This window comes from Argopecten irradians, chromosome 13, assembly GCF_041381155.1.
Source record: "Argopecten irradians isolate NY chromosome 13, Ai_NY, whole genome shotgun sequence".
Lineage (NCBI taxonomy): Eukaryota > Metazoa > Mollusca > Bivalvia > Pectinida > Pectinidae > Argopecten > Argopecten irradians.
The window spans coordinates 26,897,683-26,923,954 of record NC_091146.1 but is presented as its reverse complement, the minus strand read 5'-3'; the positions used below and the strand labels follow the sequence as shown (position 1 = coordinate 26,923,954).

Genomic DNA, 26,272 nt, shown 5'->3' with positions numbered 1-26,272 from the left:
TTTTTCTATAATGGGTTAAATTTGGCAAAAACGACAGAAAATGGTATTTTGTAGCTAAAAATTAAGGGGTAGGGTAGCATATGCTGTTATTCTGAGAAAAAATTATTAGTCTTATTAATTAAATCTGGTATATTTTTAAAGAAGAATACTGGAAAATAAATTCTACAAACATCCATACATATCAAGCACCTCACTAGGAAATTATGGCTTTAATCTCCTGTGTATATATGGTCAAAACGGCAAAAGTTCCTATAAAATCCAAATTTTTGTCAACTAGGTATCTTTGAGTGACAATAGCTAAAAAACGATTTTCACGGACATACGTTTTAAACACTTATTTCCAAAAATCTATACGAGAAAAAAAGTTTAATACCAGAAATTTTGACCTCAGAGGAGTACATCCTTAACATTCGTTTCGAAGGAACGATAACTCTGTTATCGCACCTTACGTCTCTCATTTCATATCAACATGTACGCACATGCACACTATGTAACAATAAATAAGCCAACCATTTGCTGATTTGTGATGATTAAATGTTTTATAAGAGCAGATACTTGATTTTTTTTCATGAAAGCCATAATATGCAAAAAACGCTCCTAGCAAAGGTAAACGATAACTCTAATTTATTTTTGACGATAATACTTTTTAAATACATGTATAACATAATATGAATTAGTCCTATAAAAAAATAATTTTCAAATATATTCTTTACAATTCGTTTTATGAAGAACGCATCGCATTTTACGCAAATATGATTTTCATGTCAAAGATGACAAATGTATTATTGTTATATATTGCTAGGTATGGTTAAAATAATAATAATCAAATATACAACAAGCTGAAATACATCAGCAAACATTTTTCCAATCATGTAATAGGGTAGCAGTTAGAACATCCTACTTTCAGTGAAGGCGTTGCTGGCAATAAGCCCATAAAACAAGCCTTAATAATTTAGAAACCCGCTTTAAATATGAGAAAACAGCGTATGTTTAGTGGCTAGATTATACCATACATTGAATATTACCTTATTTATGCACGAGACCTAGCCAAAGTGACCCTAGGATATAATAATCTTATGCAGGCTATGCCAAGATACACATGCAATACTAAACATCAATCTCAAGTTATAAAATCGTTGAAAAATCTTAGTTTTCACCAAAAATATTAAAGTTTTTGAAGTTAAAAGGGAACAAATACTTAACTAGGTCACTGTGACCTACTTTTTAAATTATTCACCAGTTTTCTCAACTGAACATCACAAACCCAATATTTACATGCAAAAACTGTTTTAAATATCATCTCTGTTCTAATATTTAGTTAATTAGGCCTTTAACAATGAAACTGTAAATTTTAACCTTTTGACCTCTGACCCATAAAATTACCACGAGCGCAGAAAATATCGAAAATTCTGAATAGCATACAAGATGCAGCTGATCCTAAAGTATCTTCATGCAAAATATTTTGTTCATTACTGAGTGGCCGTAAAACGACCCAAAGTGTTATCCCTCCTTTATAATAATAAAAATAACCGAGTTATGCAAACAGACAAAATATTACCATGCTTTCAGGTAAATCAAGCTAAAGTTCAAATAATCAAAATTTTCAACATATATGACCACGCTAGATGGGTAAATGATCTAATAGTCATTGTGAAATTACGATATCTAAACAAAAAAACGATAACGGTCGGTAGAAGCATGCGGAAATTAAACACTTATTGCATGTCAGACTTGATCTAAGCCATTCCCTTTATCATTTCTTAATGCATTTGCTGCACCCACCTATAAGTTAACAAAAACAGCATTTTGATCAATCGTTATATCAATATTATTGTGTGCTTGCTTTCTAACAACGACTTTTTTATTATCTCACAACATCCACAGACTTTTTTCATTTGTTACCATTGCGAAAAAACTCTTTTTGAATATTCTAACATTTTCTTTTTATGTCCTGTTCTCAAAATATCCAAAACTAAAAATGAAAACATGAAAAAATCAAGATAGCTGTATAAAAAATGAAAACATGATATGTATTGATATATATGAGCCGGCGGCTGGGAAAAGGGCCCTTAGGGGTCAAAAAAATTATTTCCACTTTTTTACATTTTCTTTTTATGTCCTGTTCTCAAAATATCCAAAACTAAAAATGAAAACATGAAAAAATCAAAGTAGCTATATAAAAAATGAAAACATAATATGTATTGATATATATGAGCCGGCGGCTGGGAAAAGGGCCCTTAGGGGTCAATAAAATTATTTCCACTTTTTTACCTTTTCTGAAAATACAGGTGATTAAAATGCTGCAAAAAATCGTGTCTATCTGAGCTATTAGCTGCACAGTAGTCTTTTGAATATTGCAGCCTTTCAAGATCATGATGACGTCGTCAATAATTTTTAAGTGTGAATTATTAATACACAGTTGATACATGTACATCATGTACATGTATACATACTCAATGATCATGCATGTCGTTCCTCCCATTTTAGTGGAAGGAATTGTCATAGAAGACTCTGGTTTTGGCTAGCCAGTGGGCATACTGCATGTGTATGAAGAAAACGTAAATTGGTTTGGTAAAGATATTGTCTGGGTCATTCTCTTTTCATGAAATCGATCAGGGATTCTGGGTTTGTTTTGTTGAGTTAATTAGGGTTGAAACCATTTAAAATCCGACAAACTGCTGTTGGCAATTTGTAGCAATTGGACACTTGAAGGAGAAAGAAACTATACCTCTCCATACATGTTATTACTTTTTACTTTTAATTCAGTAATCTGCTGTTCACCTCACTTCTGGTCGATAAAAACAAGGCCAGAATCTAAAGATAAAAGATAGCCAGCTTTTTATTGCATGTTATATATTGGAGGTTTCATGATTAAACAAGCAAATCAATTTGACAGTCATATAAAATTCAAAATAATTCACACAAATTTAGTATTTACAATAAATAATTCATTTAAAATGTTTAGAATTTTAGTACATATAACCTAATATTGACTTAAGCATTGATCACTTTAATAATTAAAATATCAAGCATGAACTAAACTTAGGAGGCATCTGAGAATTCAAATAAAAAAAATGATGACTTTTAAGTCTCAAATGAATTTACTTATGAAATTTTAAAACAATGTTATATTACTTGGGGACTAGGAGTGATACATGGCTGCTTCGTATGCATTCTGAAAAATGTAAGCACATGCACATTGGCAAAAAACATCCCATAGCCGAAACATCAAGATCCTATATACTTCTTGGTGACGACATTCTGCGTACAGACATAGAAAAAGATATTGGTGTACGGTATATATATTTACTCCGATCTAACTTTTGATCATCATATACCAGGTAAGTGAAAAGATCAAGAAGGCAATCGAGGATACTACTACGAAGGACCACTTTTACTATGAGAACAGTAAAGCTATGGGACAGTCTTTCTGAAAAAGTTGTATTGGCTCCTAACATTAACTGTTTTAAAAATAGACTGGATAAAAAGTGAAAAAAATCAAGATATCCTATTTAATTACATGGCTTCTATAACCGGAATATGATATAATTAATAACTAGTCCGGTGAAGAGGAACTATTAGTAGTTTCTGTACTGGAAATCTTCTACTATATATATCTATATCTATATGGGACAAAGAATATCTATATATCTACATGTATTACACTTTAATTTAGTTCTTTTCATGCAAACTTCATCTATAGATAAATTGACTTCCCTTCAATTATAAACTCAACATTTTACCACTTACACATCTAAAGGATTAAAAGAGATATATACACATGCAGTTACATATATATTTAAATAATTACATTCAAAGGTGTTCAAATGTTTGATTTCATTAATACATGTGTAACCCTGTTCAACACAAAGTAATATAGCCCATCATCATTCCTCAGTGAGAGGAGGAGGACACAGAACATCCTTGTGGGAATCTTTCACGTATGGCCGGATGCTTCTGTGAAGATACTTTGCCCTTGTCGAAGATGTCCCTGCTGGCTCTAGTCTACTTGGCAAACCAGTTGGCACAGACTTCCCTCTCTTCAGTAGGCGTACTGTTAGTTCTTGCCCATCAGCATCTTTCTTCACAACAACCTCACCTAGAAATTGGGTACAAAAGAAGATGTTTCTTGCTAGCCTATTTTTGCTCCATTTGAAATTATATGTCAATTACTAGTACATGATCACATCTTATTAAAAATAATTTATAACACTAATTGTCTTGATTAATTAGATATATAACTTTTGAAATATACAATATTCTTTGATGTCTAAAGATTTTTTTTTCATTCTTTTGCATTAGAAATAGGAGTTTGCTGTTCAGTTCACCAAAAGTAATCTGTAATATGTAAGATGTTTATAACTAATAATTCAATAAATTACAATATCAAGTACAGTAACAAGACACTGCTTAGGCCTATTATTCAATCCAAAAATTACAACATTCATACCTGGTTTTTCTGATGAAAACTTGAAATGATGAAATGCCTGGATTCCAGGGACAGCCCGAAACACTGGCTTGAAGAACTTCTTCCAGTCTCTCCACTGCCATTCTCCGTCCTGGCTACCATACAACACAACTCGGTTGTGCAAGGTTGAGCGTTCCAAGGTGTGCTTTAAATCCTCCAAAAGGACAATGGAATCAGAATCGGTTCGAAGTATTGCCCGTCTAGCTAACCCAAACAAACTGTCAACCAAGCATCTTGCATGATAGGGTTTCATAAAATGTAAGTTGATTTCCTTATGAAGATTTTTGGCTACTCTCCACGAAAGATAACTAGTCATGATGTGGTTCTTGTTCTGTCCTCCACAATTATCAGCATTCAAATGACAAACTTCTTCCCCTTCACCATGTCTATTGAAGAAGTCATCCAACATGGAAACAACAGAATTTGCAGAGTGGCTTTGCTGTCCATCCTCACCGATACTTTCCGATTCTCCAAAGACATAATTATGTTGTAGTGTCCTCCCGTCATTGCAAATTCCAAAACAGTTCACCTTGAAGGGAGATAAAAATAGAGGGCACCTTCCTGTCTGCAGTGAGTCGGAAGTAAGACACTTTGAGCAAAGTCAAATGTGTAATGTACGTTCCTCAAATTGGTGGAGCATGGGGTGATGGAGGCCTCTATTCTTGGTCGACCATCAAGTTCTTCTTTGGCAGCAACACAGACATTCCTGTAATGATCGCGCTCCCTCTGTGCCGACTTTATGTGATTACTAAATGCCTCTGTTGCTGACAACTTTTCCTCCTCGGTTCTGGCCTGTAAAATCAATATGTAACTTATAAACCAGTCATAACTTTTGTAAAAAACACTCTAGTTTGCAAGTTTAGAAAATCTTTAGCTGATATTTAATTAATTAAAATGTTTGCAAGTTTTCACAGCTGAACGACTTAACATCCTTATTTTCTAATAAAAAATGCTGGTGGCCGAGTGGCTAAGAACCCTCTATCTCTGGGTTGTGAGTACAAAACATGCGAGGCAGTTACCATGCAGATGTTTTTTTCTCCGGGTACTTCGGCTTTCCTCCACCAAGAAACCTGGCACATCTTTAAATGACTGTTTAGGATGTTAAACTATTAAAGCCAAATGTTTTACAATAATGTTAAAAATCTCAAATTCCACTGCTTACTTTTCATTTCCATTATTTTTGTAAAGGTTACATCTATTGGCTTGACAAATGAAGCAAATTAACAGATCTATAAGAAATTATAATAAAAAAGTATTAAAGACATTCTGTATGCTCTTGATGTACCTGTTGGATCAAATCACGAAACTGTTCACATTTATGGCATACATCTATTCGTGGATCATAAATTTCACATGTTGAACAACTCTGTGCCAAATCCTGTTGAAAAAGGCAAATGAAAAATGTGTCATATATTTGATGTTTGTAGCATTTAACTTAGATTTATTTCTAAAACATAATCTTCACATGACAAATTATATTTTTTTATATATTGTAATAAGGCTATTGGTTAAATCTAAAAGCAAAATATTCCAGGTAGGTACAGGGTCATTTAAGAACATGCGAGGATTAGGAAGTGCAGTACTGGGAGGGAAAAACCACAGACATACAGTCTGTAGCTAAAAATGCAACACTTATGTACCTTGATAAAAATAATAAACTAGTCAATTATAAACAGAAGAAACATAAAACTTTTTTTTTCAAATTAGCTAATGAATACTGAATGAGAATCACAATTACGAAAGGATTCAATTGAATTATCGATAAATAAAAAAAATCAATGATAACTATTTTACACAGATTTAAGTGATAGCAGTATTTCCAAAATATGCATGAGTGTATATCATACCTGCGAAATGTAGTTTCTGATAAAGCTCTGTTTTCATCTTCACATGCTTCAACATATTTCTGGCTTGAAGTTTTCTTTCCCAGGAAGGTAAATAAGGGGAATGTCATCTCGGCCCCTTGGCTCAGCTGGCTGAGGTAGACCAAATTGATCAGCAAACCTGTTAAAATTAAATAAATCTAATATTAATATGAATCAGTTGTGATAAAATGTATTCATTGTAGTAAATGTCAATTATCATGTTGTATGAATACATTTTCAGAGAACCATTTCAAATCATGTTTATGAGTTCAAATGTTCATAATTATAAACTTAGCAATAATGTATCGCTTGTTTACTTAAATGATGATAGTTAAATCAGTGTGTAGTCTTACTATTTTAATTAAATAAAATATACTGTTTATTTCTTTTTTTTTCCAACACAAAAATATGTCAAACAATATCTGATGAGATGATTATGCACTTTAAATGAAGGAAAACAATCACGTTTATTCTGAAATTTTACTTACCTTGTAATAAATTTCACAACCTGCTGAGCTTCATCATAGGTAACAGCATGCTTTGGTGTTCGACTGTTGTTTCCATGGACTCTGGACATAATGTTTTTTTCAGGAATCTGTCACCAATGTTATTGACAAACAGGAAACACTCTTTGCATACAGGTGAATTCAGAAATTGATAGTCAAACTTGTGTCTTTTCCTGTCTTTACCTCCCTTGGTTACTTCACCTTTACTAGTACCACAAGCTTGAAGTTGGCCCATTATGAAAACATCACGTGCTTCCTTGTCCATTGCAGACACGTTGATTCTGTTTTCCACAATATCATCTGTGCGAAACTGGCGTAAACATTGGCATATATTTCTGGATGTCCTTTCCTGAACACTATCTATCATGTCCTTGTTTACATTCTGACATATGTTATCTGCTAAAATATCACTTTCACTTTCATTTTCATCGCTATTAAATTTTACACTATCTTGTTGAATAAAGTCTCTTAATCTGCTCTGTATAACAGGACTTCGTAAAACATCATGATCACCTACCTCAGCATCATCGAAATCGATGTCAGAATCAGTTTCTAGTTCAACACAATCACTGGGCACACATGTGCATGCTGCTGACGGCGCCGTAGATATCGAAGGGGAAGGAAAAAAAACTCGCTTAACTCCTCGTCGATTTGATGTTGTAAAGACAAATCACAAGATACACCAATGGTGCAAAAATCCGCCGGTAAATGCGACATAATGGCACTTACATTGTAGATATAGAACGTGTAATCCACTCAGTCCTGAATTGTCAAAATCAACACACGGCAGACGACAGCGTACGTGTGTTTACTTCCTGTTCGTGTGTGGCGTACGCGTCAGCGGGGAAGCTCGGTCAATCTAAATATACCCTTCGCTTCAAAGTCGGAATACAGCTTAAATACAGCACAGATGAATGTATTTCATAACGAAATATCAAGCTGCTATTCATATGAGTTTATAAAAGGCGTAAAATAAACGTATTTACAATCAGCATTTATATTTTCTGCATCGAAACATGTGAAGTGTCAGATCACTGACGGCGGGAACTCTCGGCGACACCAAAAAATAATCACGTCACGGAATTTCCTTATTTCTCCGTTTTCATTGGTTGAGCTGTAAGGTTCCTTTTCTCAGCCGCCGGCTCATATAGTCATTAATACTTAGTTTATAAGAATCTTGGTTAAACTAGTTAATATATGTATATATATATATATTATGGTATCAATATAACATGAGCTTCTTAATATAAAACCCATGATTAAGGTAGACAACAATACAAATAACATTGAACCAGAGGAGAGTGCAACAAAATACATTAGGTAATACACCGAGTGTAAACATGAATTGTACGGACTCAGTAAAATGCACAGTAACCTTTACAATATGTGTTTAATTATAAAATCAAGATTTACACACTACAGTTATCATTTTTTCTACTAAACGGTTAAGGAATTCCAGTAACAACAAATAAAATATTCAAAAACTTTACGAAGAAACTCCAAATCATATTGAGTATTGTCTACATCACGCCATGTTATTATCCCCCGCTAAACGCGTTTGCGCGGATTATTATTTTGTGCTCCGTCCGTGCGTCCGTCCAAGATCCTTTTATGGGCTATAACTCTTAAACCGTTCAACGCAGCTCCTTGAAACTTTCTGTATACATCAGACAAGTACCGTAGTTGTGCCTTTTGCTATTACGGACCTTCTATTTAGGACGTTTTCCCCGTTACCACGGAAACTTAAACATAATACAAAATTAATGTTTCCTTTTGTTTCAGGATTATAACTCGAAAACCATTCAACGCTGCTCCCTGAAACTTTCTGTATACATCAGCAATTGCCTTGGTTGTGCATTTTGTTATTGTGAACATTGTGAACCTTTCGTTTTTTGTTTTGTTTTTGTATATTTCCGTATTGTATTGTATAGTACATCACTATAAAGTCTTCCATGCAAATTATCGTCGTACAAACTATGATATATCAGTATATAGTCAGTTCGGGTACGTTGCTTTACTGAAAATTACCTTTAATGTATGTTCGATATTTTTGTTTTGGAGTCGGTTATGCGTGGTCACGTGCATGGTGTTATATAGATAATACATTGTATAGAGCTTCGATGTTTCCGATGTGTCATTACACTTGTAATTTGTTTGTCTGTTTAATTAATTAACGTCCTATTAACAGCTATGGTCATGTAAGGACGGCCTCCCATGTTTGCGGTGTGTTGCGTGTGTGTTCATGTTGTGTCTTCTCGTATAGTGGAACTGTTGTCCTTTTTATAGTGCAATATCACTGAAGCATGTCGCCGAAGACACCAAGCAACACACCCCACCCGGTCACATTATACTGACAACGGGCGAACCAGTCGTCCCACTCCCTGTTTGCTGAGCGCTAAGCAGGAGCAGAAACTACCACTTTTATAGACTTTGGTGTGTCTTGGCCAGGAGACAGAACCCAGAGCCTTCCTCACAGGGGCGAACGCTCAACTTAAGGCCAAAAGTGAGGCGATGCCGAGGTAGGCATTAGGAATGATAAAGTTATTAGGAAGAAGAGAAAAGATAAGATCCTAAATTTAGTCGTCTTTTACGATCATGCAATAGGGCAGCAGGTACAATTCTAACGCCCTACCTGCAGCGCAGCATTACACTTTACACTTCTAAAGTCGATATTGCGTTTATGAATTATATTAATTAAACATAGGTGCCAAAACATTAAGTGGGCCACAGCCGCCAAAATGATGATGATAGATACAATCAATATACCTCTACTTTATGTACACTAAAGAAACGGTACTTGATTAAGTTTACTAGCCACCAATTTTTCCAAAATCATCGTTCAGCTGTGCGCTTGCGAACTAACATGCCCTAGAAGCTATCGCACATCCGCACTCGGATATTTTCGTAGAACCAATCAGCTTTGAGGTGGTTGGACTTGTTTCCGATGACGCTATCATGTGTCATATGACGCAAAATTTGGACAAAATTAATTGATGTAACCAAGCGACGTTAATATCGGTCAGAAACTGTCACCAACCTTGTTGTCCTGTTTATCGTACAGGTGGGATGTTTTGAAGAATGTAAAAGTGTAATAATATCACATTATATATGTGCACTGCATGTACATACAGTTGTATTGTAGGCTACCTGTAAGTGGTTAACTTCTCAGAATGTTAGCAATGCATATCGATATAATTCACGAATGGCTATAAGTAGAAAATGATAACGTAGGAGACATGCTTTGTACTTATCTGTATATTAAAACAGTTAACGTATGGGGTTAATTGATATAGCAAGTTTCTGGATTTAATTGTACTATTCCATTTCCTTCGGCTTCGCCTGGGAAATAGACAAGTTCTGGAAAACCAGAATTAGTCCTATCCCTCAATCCCATACTTTGACTGTATAATAAACAATACAAATGGTATTGATTTAAGACAATCGGAAGTCGCATAAAACATGATATGGTTTATTTACTTAGAAATATCTACATTTTCGTAAAATGTTTATGTATTAATCCAAAAAAGGATCGAAAGCATTTAAATCTTGTGCATTGCCGACTTAAAGTCACGTCTCTATAACTATCGTTTTCATACGTATTTTCCCTCATCATCTGTGAGGGCTAAATGTATGCAACTGATGACGTTCAGTTGGAAAAGGAAACAAAAATTCATATAAATAACCATTTCATCAAGAAACTTTATCATATATATATATAATATATTGAAAGTTCCAGTTGGCACATAGCAAACCAGTTTTGTGTAACTACTAATGTTTGTCTTTGTATTCCAGAGCAATGCACTTAAAATAGCAGCGTTGAAAGGGCACCTAGACATTGTTAGAATTCTCATTGAAAGTGGAGCTGATGTCAATAAGGTAAGTATTTCTCTATCTAACTTTCCACTGCAACCCCATTATATAACATTACCAAAGATAGTTGCTCATCACATGAACTGTTAATCACCTCTGTTGAAATAATTATCGTTATGAGACATTGTCGTCCTAGCGATAACAAAAACTAGTTGACGAAACGGCCTTTCCGTACTTGACGATACTCTTTTCAAATATGAATGATAATATCTTGAGATTTTATCTTATTATTTATATTGCATTAGGTATCGATATTGAAATTCATTTAGTTTGCAATAATGGGAATACAAATTCAAACTGGAAAGTTGCAAATCCATCACGAATCGCTCGCACACGTTATATATGTTGTCACTGTCCACTTGTCATTTATACTTCTAGCTTTTCAAACCAATTTGTAGCTTAATGCATAAATGTAGCGGATTTACTTAGTAGGTAAAATCAAAGCAATGTGCGAATGTTTATGTCCCGCAATAGTAAAAATCTACGTAATGAATTTGTTGCATGCGGCTATAAATGATTAAAATTGGCAGAATATATATATCTTCAGGGTAACGGATTGTGTCATCACATGGTATTGCTAACTGTACATATTAAATTAAAAATATGTTCGAATCATAAAAATAACAATTAGTTATAATGTTACTTGATCTATGAAATAGAAAATGATAAGGCCATTGTTTTTCAATTTTATTTTTGTTTTTCCATACTCCTTTGATTGACAACATCTTTGAAGTAAACAGGAAACACATCGGTATACATTTACTTTGTTCGTGTTTCGCGAAACAAGATAGATGAACAATTTCTATTCATATGAAGTATTTACAATCTTCTATATGAATGTAATATTAATGAATCATACAATACTACATTGGGTTTGTTAGATTGGGTTTGTTTATCTAACAGTATATGAAAATATATATATTTGTGACAGACACGACTCTAACAATCAAATAGCGTAGCCAGTCAGTACTGACAATAAAGAAATTGTTTAGATCGCCGACAAAACTGCGTTGCTAGCGGGATTTAAAGAAATAAGCACTGATTATTTGCCTCAAATTTAGTCTGATAGTCTGAAGAAAAAAAATCGTTTGATTTCGATAGAATGCATTGCCCCAAAATGCTGGATAACAATAGTCGAAACGCTTTCTGTTAAGTAAAACGAATGAATAGAACAGACGATATCAGAAAGATCACATTTCAAACTAATTTTAATGTAAACGCGATATGTGATTATTTTGCGTGTTTCGCATTTGCTAATACGTCGTCACGTGCATGGTGTTCTATGGATAATGTATAACCTCGATGTTTCTAGTTTTAGAAACACCGATGTGTACCTACACTTGTAAAGTGAATATTGCGTTTAAGAACGATATTGCTCAATAGATGAGTTCCTTATAAGATCGTCTTGTAATTTATATGTACAATGGATAATCAAGTTGCCAAATGGTTGATTAACTCCAAATTTCATAAAACAAATAAGGAATTTTGGTTCGGTCTACATTGGGTACGTACATTTTAAAACATAAATTAATATACATTTACTTTATTTACACTATATAAATGCTACTTGGCTATATTTACTAACTCCGTACCCCCCCCCCCCCCCCTCCAAAAAAAAAAAAAAAAAAAAAAAAAAAAACTCTCTCAGATGCGTGTTAGTGTCTTTCTAGCTAACACACACCTGGAAGAAGCTAACACACACCTGCTCGCCGGTATTCCTGTCGAAACAATCAGATTCGAGGTGGGCGGGTCTTGTTTCCAAGCACGCCGTCAGTTGCCAGGCGTAAAATTTGGCGAAGCTTGTTTCCGATCACGCCATCTTCGTTGACGTAACCAAATGACGTTAGTATCGGTCAGACAATGTTACCGAAGACGTCGTCATGTTTATCTTGTAAGTGGAAGATTTGTGAAAATGTAATGGAGTCAGAGGACAATACCTTTAATACGTACACGTTCATAGTATTGTAATATAGGCTACCGGTGAGTGGTTAACGTCTCAGAAATTCAACAATGCATGTATATAATTTCAGTACTATGGCTAGTGGTAGAAAATGTTAAAATATAAAGAGATCATAGCGGAATCAAAGTTGAAACCCGCGGTTTGAATCTAATGTTATGTATAACAATGTAAAATACTGCATTTTCAATCTTTAATGACCACCGCCATTGAATTAGTAGGACGTATGCGATATGGATATAGCGTATGAGACAAATACGTACATCTTTTAGCTTACTAAGTATCATAGCTTTTGTATGTATCGGTATATTAAAACAGTTGAAGGATATAGCAAGTTTCTGGTTTCCGTCGAAATTCCCTATTATCCTCGGCTCCACTGAATAATAATGCCATTTGACTAAATCCTCAGTTTGTTTTAATTATACAAAGGCAGCAAAATATCAAGTTGGCCACAGCTGCCAAGAGATAATGATAAATACAATCAATATACATCTAATTTATTTTCACGATATTTTATTAGATTATTTTTTTGGTTAAAATTACTAACTATTTGCTTTTCCAAAACTCTCTCTCTCTCTGCTATGCGCTAGTCTTTCGAACTAACACATTCCTAGATGCTAGCGTAAACCTGCACTCGGGTATTTCCAGCGGCAAATCAGCTTTGAGGTTGGCGGGACTTGTTTCCGATCACGCCTTCAGTTGTCATGTAATATCAAAATTAATCGGAGCTAGTTTTCAATCAAACCATCTACGTTGACGTAAGTAAGGGATGGTAGTATCGGTCGGAAACTCCAACCGAACTAATCGTTCATGTGTATCTTGTGAGAAGTCTGTGAACTAATAGAGAAGCACTTCTTATGTGTTCATTACATATACATATTGTTTCAATGTAGGTTTCCTGTAAGTGTTCGACTTGAAGAATTTAACAATACATCTATTAGGCATTCCAGAATCCTAATAGTAGAAAATGATAGCATACGATACATTTTTGTATATATCGGTAAATTAAAACTATTGAAGTATAATAATCAAAAAAGGTCAAAAATAAATTGGAAGTCACATAAATCACGATAAGAGTTTATAGTTTACATGTTCGCCAGTATCGACTAAGGTAAATGATAGACGCTTACAGATATTGGATTCTTGGTAAATCTTCTTTTTCGAAAGATGTGTATGCGTTACTCCAAAAAATGATCGAAAGCATTAAACCGGGTGCAATACCATCTTAAAGTCACGTTGATATAGCTATGCTTTTCACGCGTATTTACTCCCATCATCTATGAGAGCTAAATGCATGCATCTGTTGGCGTTTAGTTGGAAAACGAAACAAGAATACATATACATGATAATTTTATCAAGAAACGTTTTCACACACACACACACACACACACACACACACACACACACACACACACACACACACACACACATATATATATATATATATATATGTTGGAAGTTTCAGTTGGAACAATCTGTTTGTCTTTGTATTCAAGGGTGATGCACTTGAAGCAGGAGCAAGCAGTGGAAACCAAGACATTGTTCGAATTCTCATTAAAAATGGTGCTGATGTCAATAAGGTAAGTATCTGTCTATCTAACTTTCCACTGCAACCCCACCATATAACATTACCAAAGGTAGTTGTGTATAACATGCACTATCAATCGCCTCTGTTGACATAATTATTGTTATAAGACATTGTCTCCCACCGATAACGAAATATAGCAAATGGAAAGGATTTTCCGTGCTTGCCGATGCTATTTTCATGATGCATACAAAATGTTTGGAGATTTTATTTTATTATTTATATCGAATTAATTATGGGTATTGAAATCAATTGAGTTGACAATAATGGGGTTAAGAATGCAAAGTGGAAAGATGCAAATCCATCATAAATCACTCGCAAACGTCATGTATGTTGTCGCTTTCCAGCTGTCATTCAAACTTTAGCTTTTCAAAACAATTTGTAGCTTAACAAAGCAATTTGCGAATGCTCATGTTTCACAGTAGTAAATAGCTGCATAATGAATTTGTTGCATGCGCCAATTAATGATAAAAAGGTTAAAGACCTCAAAGGTTTCGTATTATGTCATTACATGGTATTGATACATAAATATATAGAATTAAAAAAATCTTTTCGAATCATAAAAATAACACTTTAGTTATAAAGTGAGTTGATTTATATAAAAGAAAATGATAAAGCAAAATATTCTCAATTTTAGAAACATCGATACGATACTCATATTCCATACTCCTTTCGTGTCCAACATATTTGAAGTAAACAGAACACAAATCGGTAAACACTTACTTTGTTGCTACATTGGGTTTGTTTATTAAGGGGTAAATGAAGATATTAAGATTCTTTTTGACAGACACGACTTTAACACTAAAATAGCGTAGCCATTCAGTTATGACAATTAGGAATACATTTATCTTCAATAGGTATATACAAATTTATGTCGTCGACAAAGCTATTTGGCTATCGGGATTTAAAGAAATGAGTACTGATTCTTTGCTTCAAACTTAAAAAAAAAACTTTAGAAACAAGTTTTTTATTATTTCGATAGAATATATTGCCTTGAAGTGCTGTATAACCTTAGTTACAGCACGTTCTCTTAAGTAAAACGAATAAATAGATACAGACGATTTTAGAAAGGTCAAATTTAAAACTGCTTTTAATTTATATGCGATATGTGATTATTTTCCATGTTTCGCATTTGCTAATACGTCGTCACGTGCATGGTGTTCTATCGATAGACGTCGCGCACAATGTTCGGTCACTTTTATGTAACGTCAAAGACGAGCACAATTGAAGTCATTTCCGACATTCGGCAAACCTGCAAGACAAAGAAAAAACGCAATTTTTCGAATACTTTTTTGAATTTTCAGTAGATATTTCGCACACGTATAATTGAGCAAAAACGTATTTTTTTATTCTGAATAGAAAACATAATTCCTTATATAAAGTCATGTTTCAACGTCGTGAACTTGCGTGACAGAACAGTCAATCTAAAAATATCATGTTGTGTCATTTCTGCAAGACAAAGGTTTTGTCCGATAAAAAAGTAGAACGACGTCGCAGTCTATATTTTCTGACATGTTATTAATATAGACAAAAAATGTATTTTTATGTTAACAATTCATGTTTCTATGTCATAAATTAGTACCGTTTTGTACTGTGGGTATTTGTGGTTTTTCACTTTTTTTATCTTTTCTCATCTGCTCTGTCGATCGGCAAGTCTACAAACAAAGTGTACCATTTTGAAATATGACGTCACAATTCATTATAACGAAATGACGTCATGATAGTGCGTTTTCGGGGAATCTATGTCAAATATTACCGCCATGTGGTGTTCAGTATGACCACAGTGACACTTTAACTGAAACCTCATACAGATGCGTGTTACATCTGTCGCGCCAAATAGCGTCATTTTCTCAACAAAAACGCATCAATAGAAAAAAATATTGCAGACGTTTTGATAAAAGTCCTCCTGTAATTGAATAAATATATCCTTTCTGTTTTTGAATTTAAAAAAATAGTATTGTGCTTATATTATTTTACTGTTCAACCCTTTTTCCGATGAAATTCCGGCGTGACGTAAAAGTGACCGAACATTGTGCGTTATGTCATACTATATAGCCTAAATGTTTCTAGCTTTAGAAACACCGATGTGTCATTACACTTGTAAAGTGAATTTTTCGTTTAAAACTTATATTGGTCAATAGATGAGATTCTCAAATGTGTTCTCCTACAGCAATCGATCTTCATATAATAAATAGATACACCTTAGGTGAGGCGGTGCCAAAGGAGGCATTAGGAAAGATAAAGTCAGTTAGGAAGAAGAAAAAAGATAAGATCCTAAATTTAGTCGCCTTTTACGATCATGCAATAGGGGTAGCAGGTACAATTCTAAGGCCCTCCCTGCAGGGCCAAACATACAATGATCAATTAAATGCAATAATCAATCATTTCTGTTACCTGTTACCTTTCCTCGAGGTCGTTTTAAAGCCACACTATACGTAACTATCAACAAAAATTCAAGTTAAATTCGATTCCGATATTGTTAGTATTTGTAGATGTAGTTAAAATTAAGATATATTAAAGAATATTCATAATGATTTTTTTATAACTTTGGTACAGCAGTTGTTGAAAGTCGATACATGTAAACATGCCTTCATTTTAAACTGGTCGCCATAGAAGTTACGAGTATTGCCGAACGGAAGTCGGAAAGTTCATGACCCGTTTTCGGAAGAGTTCGGACAGACGTTACGTAGTTACAGTAGTCACATGACGTTCTCGGCAAAGACGTTACATTGTCGGCTAACTTCGGCTTGTTTGACTAAGTGGGACCCACCTAGCGATAGTTAATATTTATTTGATTTTTAAAGAAATATTACGAATCATTATCGCTCATCTTGACTTCGATTTAGTCCTGTCTCTGCATGATTTACAACAGGATTTTTTTTCAACATTCTTCTAAATCAAGAAAAAAATAAGAAAGATACGGATATTGGGCCTTTAAATTAATAGGCTGACGCCTCTCTGACCCATTACATGATTGTCTTCCGGTTCCGGTTCACCGTAGTAGCAGTCGGGATAGAACTTTATTTTCTTTTTCCAGAGATTGTTTAGTCTAGATTTGCACTCGTTCAGTGTGTTGCCTGAAAACACATCCTTAGTCAGGTCGTTCCAAGTATTAATTGTTCTTTGGGTGAAGGATAGTTTCCTGATATTCAGCCTGCTGAACTCCTTGGTGAGTGTTTTGGAATGACCTCTAGTTCTTGTTTGACTGTTAAAGCTGAATAGATTGTTTTTGTCACATTGGTCAATATTATTTATGATTCTGAAGATTTCGATCATATCCATCCTTGCTCTTCTATATTGAAGTGTTGGTAATCCTAACTCGATAAGTCTTTCAGTATAGGATTTGTCTTTAATTGACTTCAATAGTTTAGTTGCTCTTCGTTTGACATTTTCTATGGCTTGTGTGTCTTTTTAAAGATAACAGACCATACCGGAGAGGCATATTCTAGATTTGGCCTTATTAGTGATTCGTACAGATGTAAAAAAGTAGTTTTGTCCATATACTTGAATGGTCTTCTAATTAATCCAGTACTCTATTTGCTTTTTAAACAGCCATCTGAATATAAGTCGAAAATTTCAGCTGATTGTGCTAGTATTTCTGGAACGAAATGTAAACACGGCTAAATAAACCTATCAATCTGCTTATTGTTACGATATTAATCAAGGGGTTGATATTACGTCAGTGAGAATTGAGAATGTAGCTTTAAATGATTTTTGCAAGTGAGTGATTGGTCAGTTTTTATCTTAACTGGCCCGAAGGTCTACAGGACATAGAGCTCTACATTGATTGTTACCGAATTCCCCAGAAACATCCTCGGGGAAGGGAAACAACATTTGTATAATTTTTGGCTCTGAAACTCCGAGAGCAGGAGGGGCTAGGCCCAGTAGAGAAAATAGTGGTAAATCCCTTTAAGTCGTAACTTGTCATATAGTTCTACATTGATTGTAACCTTATGCGGCCAGAAACATCGTCTGGGGAAAGGGAACATATTTTGTATAAATTTTGGCTATGAACCCCGGGGGCAGGATGGACAGGTCTAATAGGTGAAATAGAGCGTAAATCCTTGAAATCGCTACCTATCGTAGAGTTATGTATGGATTGTAACCAAATTTGGCTAGACATTTGGCCTTGGAAAGCAGAACACCATCCCGCCCTCATCCTGGCGACAGGTTGGGCGGGGCCCAAATTAGAGGAAATAGAAGTAAGTCATTTAAATCGCTAATAGAATTCTGCATGGGTTGTAACCAAATTTAGCCAGAAACATCCTCTGGGGAAGGGGAATAAAATTTGTATAATTTTAAGCTCTGGGACGAGGAGCGGGCGCAATAGAGGAATAGAGAAAAGTCCCTTAAATCGTTCTAGTCATAGAGTCCTGCATGAATGTAGCCAAATTTGCCAAAAACATTCTTCGGGGAATTAAGGGGAACATAGTCTGGGGCAATAATGGGGAAATAGAAGTAAATCCTTTAAGCAGCCAGTGGAGCCACCAAAGAGTGATCTACGGCTGACAATTGAAAGATGGATCCTTTCTCTGCTTTTCAAAAAATGACCTTCCTTTTTAACCCCACATAACAGACAAGGGACTCCAACCTGACCTTAATCATTGATCATATCATGATGTCCTAAACCCCGGATATCTGTAAACGAAAATAATGCTTATCGGTCATGGCCACCAGAGGGCCCAAATTGACACTCCTCATTTATAGAAAGATCCTTTAAGTACTTTCTGCGAAATAGCGGTAACAAACTTTAACTGTCAAAATCCAAGATGGCTGCCTGACGGTGATCTGGTTGACCTATCAGTTCCAAAATGCCATATGCACAACTAGGGTCCTAGGGAAACCTACCTATGAATTTTGGAAAAAAATCCCTTTAGTACTTTCTGAGAAATAGCGATAACAATAATTGTTAACGGACGGACGGACCACGGACGAAAGGCGATTTGAAAAGCCCACCATCTGATGATGGTTGGCTAAAAACACAGTTTCAAAGTTTTCAAACTCTTGCCTAGGCTTGGCAACCTGTATACCATAATAATACTATTAATAGCCAGTTAGGTCACTTAAGATTTTTAAACTGGTATATTTAGAGGGAAACTTTTAGAAATTGTACAACTTTGATTGTATATGGGGAATCATTAATGCATGTCCCATTTCGTACATACGCGATACTATTTCAGCCCATATAACACCATAGTTACTGATTTATGTCCATAACAACACCAATCAAACCTCTCAATACGCACACAAAAACGTTTTAAGACATGAACAGTTCAATGGAAGTTTTCCTTTTGTTTATTATATAATATTTAGAATATCAGAATGATTCCAATCTTGTTATTTTAGAGAAGTGTAAAATTGTTCACAATACAGAAATGTGATATAATAGCCAGCGAGATAAATAAGTCTTTCTGTCAAATCACAGCTTTTGTGTGTGTAGGTATATTAAAATAGATAAAGTATATCATAAAAGGGATATGTAAAGTTTCTGGTTTCCATCACCTTGTCTCATGAAACCAGAAATAGCTGCATCCCACAACTCCATACTTTAACCGTATAATAAACAAAACAAATGTCATTGATCTAAGTCAGCTGGAAGTCAAATTTAACACGATATGGTTTTATAGTTGATATTTTCGCCAGTATCAACTTAGGTCAATGATTGGCGCTTGTAGTTATTTTATTCTTGGAACATCTTCTCATCCCAAAGATGATAAAGGGACAATTTAGTCTAAGGGAACATTAAAATTTGTACATATATCGGAAAACCCAGTTTTTATAGAAATTAGATCAGTCGGTTTTACTGTGATATGCCAGAAAAGCCCATGGTGGTGAAATGTATGTGAAATGTTCAAACTCGCTCCCTGACCGCCATTACACATTGTGGTCGAACATCTTGTATGTCGAACCCTGTCCCTTGCTCGTAAAGTAATGCAACTTTTGTCTAGAATGCTCTAATCGCTCTGACAGCAGTGTGTTTACATTATAAGGTGAATCGTCTTGCCTAACAAATCATTTATCACCTCCTCAGTGGTTATATAGTCCATTTGTTAAACATGCGTGACTTTGGCTAGGGTATGAGTACAGCGTACATATTGTACCCGCTTAATCGTATTGATCAACGATTTGTAATTACAACGGTTTCATTTAAAATACTAATCAATGACGTGGAATTTGTCAATATTTTATGTTATATGTTTCGTAAGAAATGTAGAACAATACATTTATGCCATATTTGCTTTTTGGTTATGTAAAATAATTAGCCTGAGTGAATTGTCCCTTTAATGTGTTATTCCAGAAATTGATCGAAATCATTAAATCGTATGTATCGCCGACTTAAAGTCATGACTATATAACTATGCTTTTCATACGTATATCTGAGAGTTAAATGCATTATCATATATGGGACAAGAAAGTAATTCCAACCGTGTGGACAAAACAAAATTGTCAAATTTTCGAGGCGATCTACCCCTTTATCAAGACATACAAAACGAACACGATTACATAATAGGATACGAAAAGTAATGCGGGACAAAGCAGACAAATATTAAACTATACTTAAACTAACAATGGAGCGCAATTTACCCTTCGGCAAGTGGCAGCCGAGGGCCGTATCTACAAAAAATTATCCATGCATTATCATATAGATATAAGTTGTTGAAAGTTTCAGTTGGAACATAGCAAAACAGTTCTGGGCAACTTCTACTGTTTGTTTTTGTATCACAGGACAATGCACTTCAACATGCAGTAAAGAGAGGACACCAAGACATTGTTAGATTTCTCATTGAAAGTGGAGCTGAAGTCAATAATGTAAGTATTTGTCTATCTAACTTTCCACTATAACCCCACTTTATAACATTACAAATGGTAGTTGTTCATCACATGAACTGTCAATCGCCTCTGTTTACATAATTATCGTTATGAGACATTGTTGTCCCAGCGATAACGAAAACTAGTCAATGTAAAGGCTTTTTCCGTACTTGGACATGCTTTTGTCACGAAGATGCAAAATGGCTTGAGATTGCTGCATGGGTTGTAACCAAATTTAGCCAGAAACATCCGCTGGGGAAGGGGAATAAAAATTTGTATAATTTTAAGCTCTGGGACGAGGAGCGGGCGCAATAGAGGAAAAGAGAAAAGAGAGGTAAATCCTTTAAGTAGCCAGTGGTCATAAGGTTGAGCATGGTTTGATATGTACACTAAATTCGGTAAGAAACATCCTCTGGCGAAGCGGAATAGAGTTGTATACATTTTGGCTCGGACCTCAGGAGGAAGGACGGGCGTGCCGGGGCCAAATAGCGGTTATAAGGATACATCATTTCAATCGCTACAAGTCCTAGGGTTCTTCATGGATTGTAACCAAAGGAGTAGTTGCAAGGGCCGATTTTGACCCCAACACAAATTCTCTTTATTTCTATATCATATGTTCACCAATATATGAGATTTATAAACAGGAGATTCCAGAGGGATCTTGGCGCCCACCAAAGAGTGATCTACGGCTGACAATCGAAAGATGGATCCTTTCTCTGCTTTTCAAAAAATGACCTTCCTTTTTAACCCAACATAATAGACAAGGGACTCCAACCTGACCTTAATCATTGATCATATCATGATGTCCTAAACCCCGGGTATCTGTAAACGAAAATAATGCTTATCGGTCATGGCCACCAGAGGGCCCAAATTGACACTCCTCATTTATAGAAAGATCCTTTAAGTACTTTCTGCGAAATAGCGGTAACAAACTTTAACTGTCAAAATCCAAGATGGCTGCCTGACGGTGATCTGGTTGACCTATCAGTCCCAAAATGCCATATGCACAACTAGGGTCCTAGGGAAACCTACCTATGAAATTTGGAAAAAATCCCTTTAGTACTTTCTGAGAAATAGCGATAACAATAATTGTTAACGGACGGACGGACCACGGACGAAAGGCGATTTGAAAAGCCCACCATCTGATGATGGTTGGCTAAAAACACAGTTTCAAAGTTTTCAAACTCTTGCCTAGGCTTGGCAACCTGTATACCGTAATTATACTATTAATAGCCAGTTAGGTCACTTAAGATTTTTAAACTGGTATATTTAGAGGGAAACTTTTAGAAATTGTACAACTTTTATTGTATATGGGGAATCATTAATGCATGTCCCATTTCGTACATACGCGATACTATTTCAGCCCATATAACACCATAGTTACTGATTTATGTCCATAACAACACCAATCAAACCTCTCAATACGCACACAAAAACGTTTTAAGACATGAACAGTTCAATGGAAGTTTTCCTTTTGTTTATTATATAATATTTAGAATATCAGAATGATTCCAATCTTGTTATTTCAGAGAAGTGTAAAATTGTTCACAATACAGAAATGTGATATAATAGCCAGCGAGATAAATAAGTCTTTCTGTCAAATCACAGCTTTTGTGTGTGTTGGTATATTAAAATAGATAAAGTATATCATAAAAGGGATATGTAAAGTTTCTGGTTTCCATCACCTTGTCTCATGAAACCAGAAATAGCTGCATCCCACAACTCCATACTTTAACCGTATAATAAACAAAACAAATGTCATTGATCTAAGTCAGCTGGAAGTCAAATTTAACACGATATGGTTTTATAGTTTATATTTTCGCCAGTATCAACTTAGGTCAATGATTGGCGCTTGTAGTTATTTTATTCTTGGAACATCTTCTCATCCCAAAGATGATAAAGGGACAATTCAGTCTAAGGGAACATTAAAATTTGTACATATATCGGAAAACCCAGTTCTTATAGAAATTAGATCAGTCGGTTTTACTGTGATATGCCAGAAAAGCCCATGGTGGTGAAATGTGTGTGAAATGTTCAAACTCGCTCCCTGTCCGCCATTACACATTGTGGTCGAACATCTTGTATGTCGAACCCTGTCCCTTGCTCGTAAAGTAATGCAACTTTTGTCTAGAATGCTCTAATCGCTCTGACAGCAGTGTGTTTACATTATTAGGTGAATCGTCTTGCTTAACAACTCATTTTTCATCACCTCAGTGGTTATGTAGTCCATTTGTTTAACAATCGTGACTTTGGCTAGGGTATGGGTACAGCGTACATATTGTACCCGCTTAATCGTATTGATCAACGATTTGTAATTACAACGGTTTCATTTAAAATACTAATCAATGACGTGGAATTTGTCAATATTTTATGTTATATGTTTCGTAAGAAATGTAGAACAATACATTTATGCCATATTTGCTTTTTGGTTATGTAAAATAATTAGCCTGAGTGAATTGTCCCTTTAATGTGTTATTCCAGAAATTGATCGAAATCATTAAATCGTATGCATCGCCGACTTAAAGTCATGACTATATAACTATGCTTTTCATACGTATATCTGAGAGTTAAATGCATTATCATATATGGGACAAGAAAGTAATTCCAACCGTGTGGACAAAACAAAATTGTCAAATTTTCGAGGCGATCTACCCCTTTATCAAGACATACAAAACGAACACGATTACATAATAGGATACGAAAAGTAATGCGGGACAAAGCAGACAAATATTAAACTATACTTAAACTAACAATGGAGCGCAATTTACCCTTCGGCAAGTGGCAGCCGAGGGCCGTATCTACAAAAAATTATTCATGCATTATCATATAGATATAAGTTGTTGAAAGTTTCAGTTGGAACATAGCAAAACAGTTCTGGGCAACTTCTACTGTTTGTTTTTGTATCACAGGACAATGCACTTCAACATGCAGTAAAGAGAGGACACCAAGACATTGTTAGATTTCTCATTGAAAGTGGAGCTGAAGTCAATAATGTAAGTATTTGTCTATCTAACTTTCCACTACAACCCCACTTTATAACATTACCAAAGGTAGTTGTTCATCACATGAACTGTCAATCGCCTCTGTTTACATAATTATCGTTATGAGACATTGTCGTCCCAGCGATAACGAAAACTAGTCAATGAAAAGGCTTTTTCCGTACTTGGACATGCTTTTGTCACGAAGATGCAAAATGTCTTGAGATTTTATTTATTATTGATATCGAATTATGTATGGGCATTTAAATCCATTTAGTTGACAATATGGTAAAAAGAATTTAAACTGGAAAGTTACAAATCCATCATGGATCGCTCGCACACGTCATCTATTTTGTAGCGGCCCAGTCGTCATTCATACTGCGAATGTTCATGTTTCACAATAGTAAAGACTCCATACTCGTTTCATTGCCAACATATTTGTAGTAAACAGAATACACATCGATATACCTTTATTTTGTTCATGTTTCGCGAAACAAGATAGATTCATATGAAGTATTTACAATATTCTATATTTTTAATGTAATTTTAACTACTTTTAATGTAAAGGCGATATGTGATTATGTCCATGTTTCGCATTTGCTAATACGTCGCCATGTGCATGGTGCTCTATCGATAATACATAGTCTAGATGTTTCTTGTTTCCGAAACACCGATGTTTCATTACACTTGTAAAGTGAATATTGCGTTAAAGAACTATATTGCTCAATAGATGAGATATATGTCAATCGATCGTCTTATAATTAATATGTACAATAAATAATCAAATTAGCTAATGATTAATAAACTCCAAATCTAATAAAACAAATAAGGACTCTTGGCTCGGTCTATAGTGTGTGCATACATTTAAAACATTAATTAACATACGTCTACTTTATTTACACTACATAAGTGTTAATTTTACCAACTCCCCACACTTTTTTTCCAACAAAACTCTTGTTTATCTTGTAAGTGGGAGGTTTGTGAAAATGTAATGGGTCAGAGGACAATACCTTTATATGTAAACGTACATACAGTTTTAATGTAGGCTACCAGTAAGTGGTTAACGTCTCAGATTTTCAACAAATACATATATATAGTTTCAGTACTATGTCTAAAATGGTAAAAAATCTTGAAATAGCGAGAAATCATAAATTAATCAAAGTTTAAACTCGGGGCTTGAATATAAGAAAAACAAAACGGAAATGTCGAATCTTATGTTATTTATTACGGTGTAAAATACTGCATTTCTAATCTCTAATGACCACCACCATTGAATTAGCAGGACGTATGCGATATGGATATAGCGTATGAGACAAATACATACATCTTTTAGCCTATTAAGTATCATAGCTTTTTAATATATCAGTGTATCAGTTAAAAATGGGATTGAGGGATATAGCAAATTTTCCGGTTTCCTCGAACTGTATATATGCCTATTTCCCTCGGCTTCACTGTATAATAATTGCATTTGACTAAACCCTCAGTTTGTTTTAATTATACATAGGCAGCAAAACATCAAGTGGGTCACAGCCGCCAAGAGATGATGATAAATACAATCAATATACATCTACTTTATTTTCACTACATTAAAGATATATTTTGGTTAAATTTACTAACGCTTTACTTTTCCAACACTCTCTCAGCCATACTTAGATGCTAGCGTACATCGGCACTCGGGTATTTCCTTCGGCCAATCAGCTTTGAAGTAGGCTATACTTGTTTCCGATCACGCCTTCAATTGTCATGCGATGTCGAAATTGATTGGAGCTAGTTTTCAATCAAACCATCTCCGTTGACGTAACCAAACGGTGTTAGTATTGGTTGGAAACACATACCGAACTGATCGTTCATATTTATCTTGCAAATGAGAAGTCTGTGAACAATTTAATAGCGTAGCACTTCTTATATGTTCATTACATATACATACTGTTTCAATGTAGGCTTCATGTAAGAATTTGACTTAACAACAAAACATATTTAATTCCAGGATACCTAGTAGTAGAAAATGATAACCTTCAATACTTTTTGTATATATCTGTATATTAAAACAATTAATGTGTAATTATCAAAACAAATGAAATTGATCTAAGTCAGTTGGAAGTCACATATATCACTATATGGTTTGATAGTTGACATGTTCGCCAGTATCGACTAAGGTAAATGACAGACGCTAACAATTATTGGATTTTTGGAAGATTTTTTTTTCTTTTTTGTTGTTGTTAAATTTCCTAAC

At 34.8% G+C, this 26,272-nt stretch overlaps 2 protein-coding genes and 1 pseudogene across 7 annotated transcripts in view; 1 reads left to right on the top strand and 2 right to left on the bottom strand.

Moving 5' to 3' along the window:
- LOC138306001 (cyclin-dependent kinase 4 inhibitor B-like) overlaps positions 1 to 26,272 on the bottom strand; it is a 637,657-nt gene that overhangs the window by 336,621 nt on the left and 274,764 nt on the right. The window lies entirely within an intron of this gene.
- Positions 1 to 26,272, top strand: part of LOC138305998 (uncharacterized) — a 343,209-nt gene that overhangs the window by 136,083 nt on the left and 180,854 nt on the right. For 2 of the 3 annotated variants that reach the window (XM_069246307.1, XM_069246306.1), the window contains exons 6-8: positions 10,632 to 10,715; positions 20,978 to 21,061; positions 23,971 to 24,054. The exons of the other annotated variant lie outside the window; for it this stretch is intronic. In XM_069246307.1, coding sequence (XP_069102408.1) covers positions 10,632 to 10,715; positions 20,978 to 21,061; positions 23,971 to 24,054 — 252 coding nt within the window. The remainder of the gene's footprint in view (positions 1 to 10,631; positions 10,716 to 20,977; positions 21,062 to 23,970; positions 24,055 to 26,272) is intronic. 3 annotated transcript variants of the gene reach the window in all.
- On the bottom strand, positions 808 to 7,645 carry LOC138305999 (uncharacterized; annotated as a pseudogene).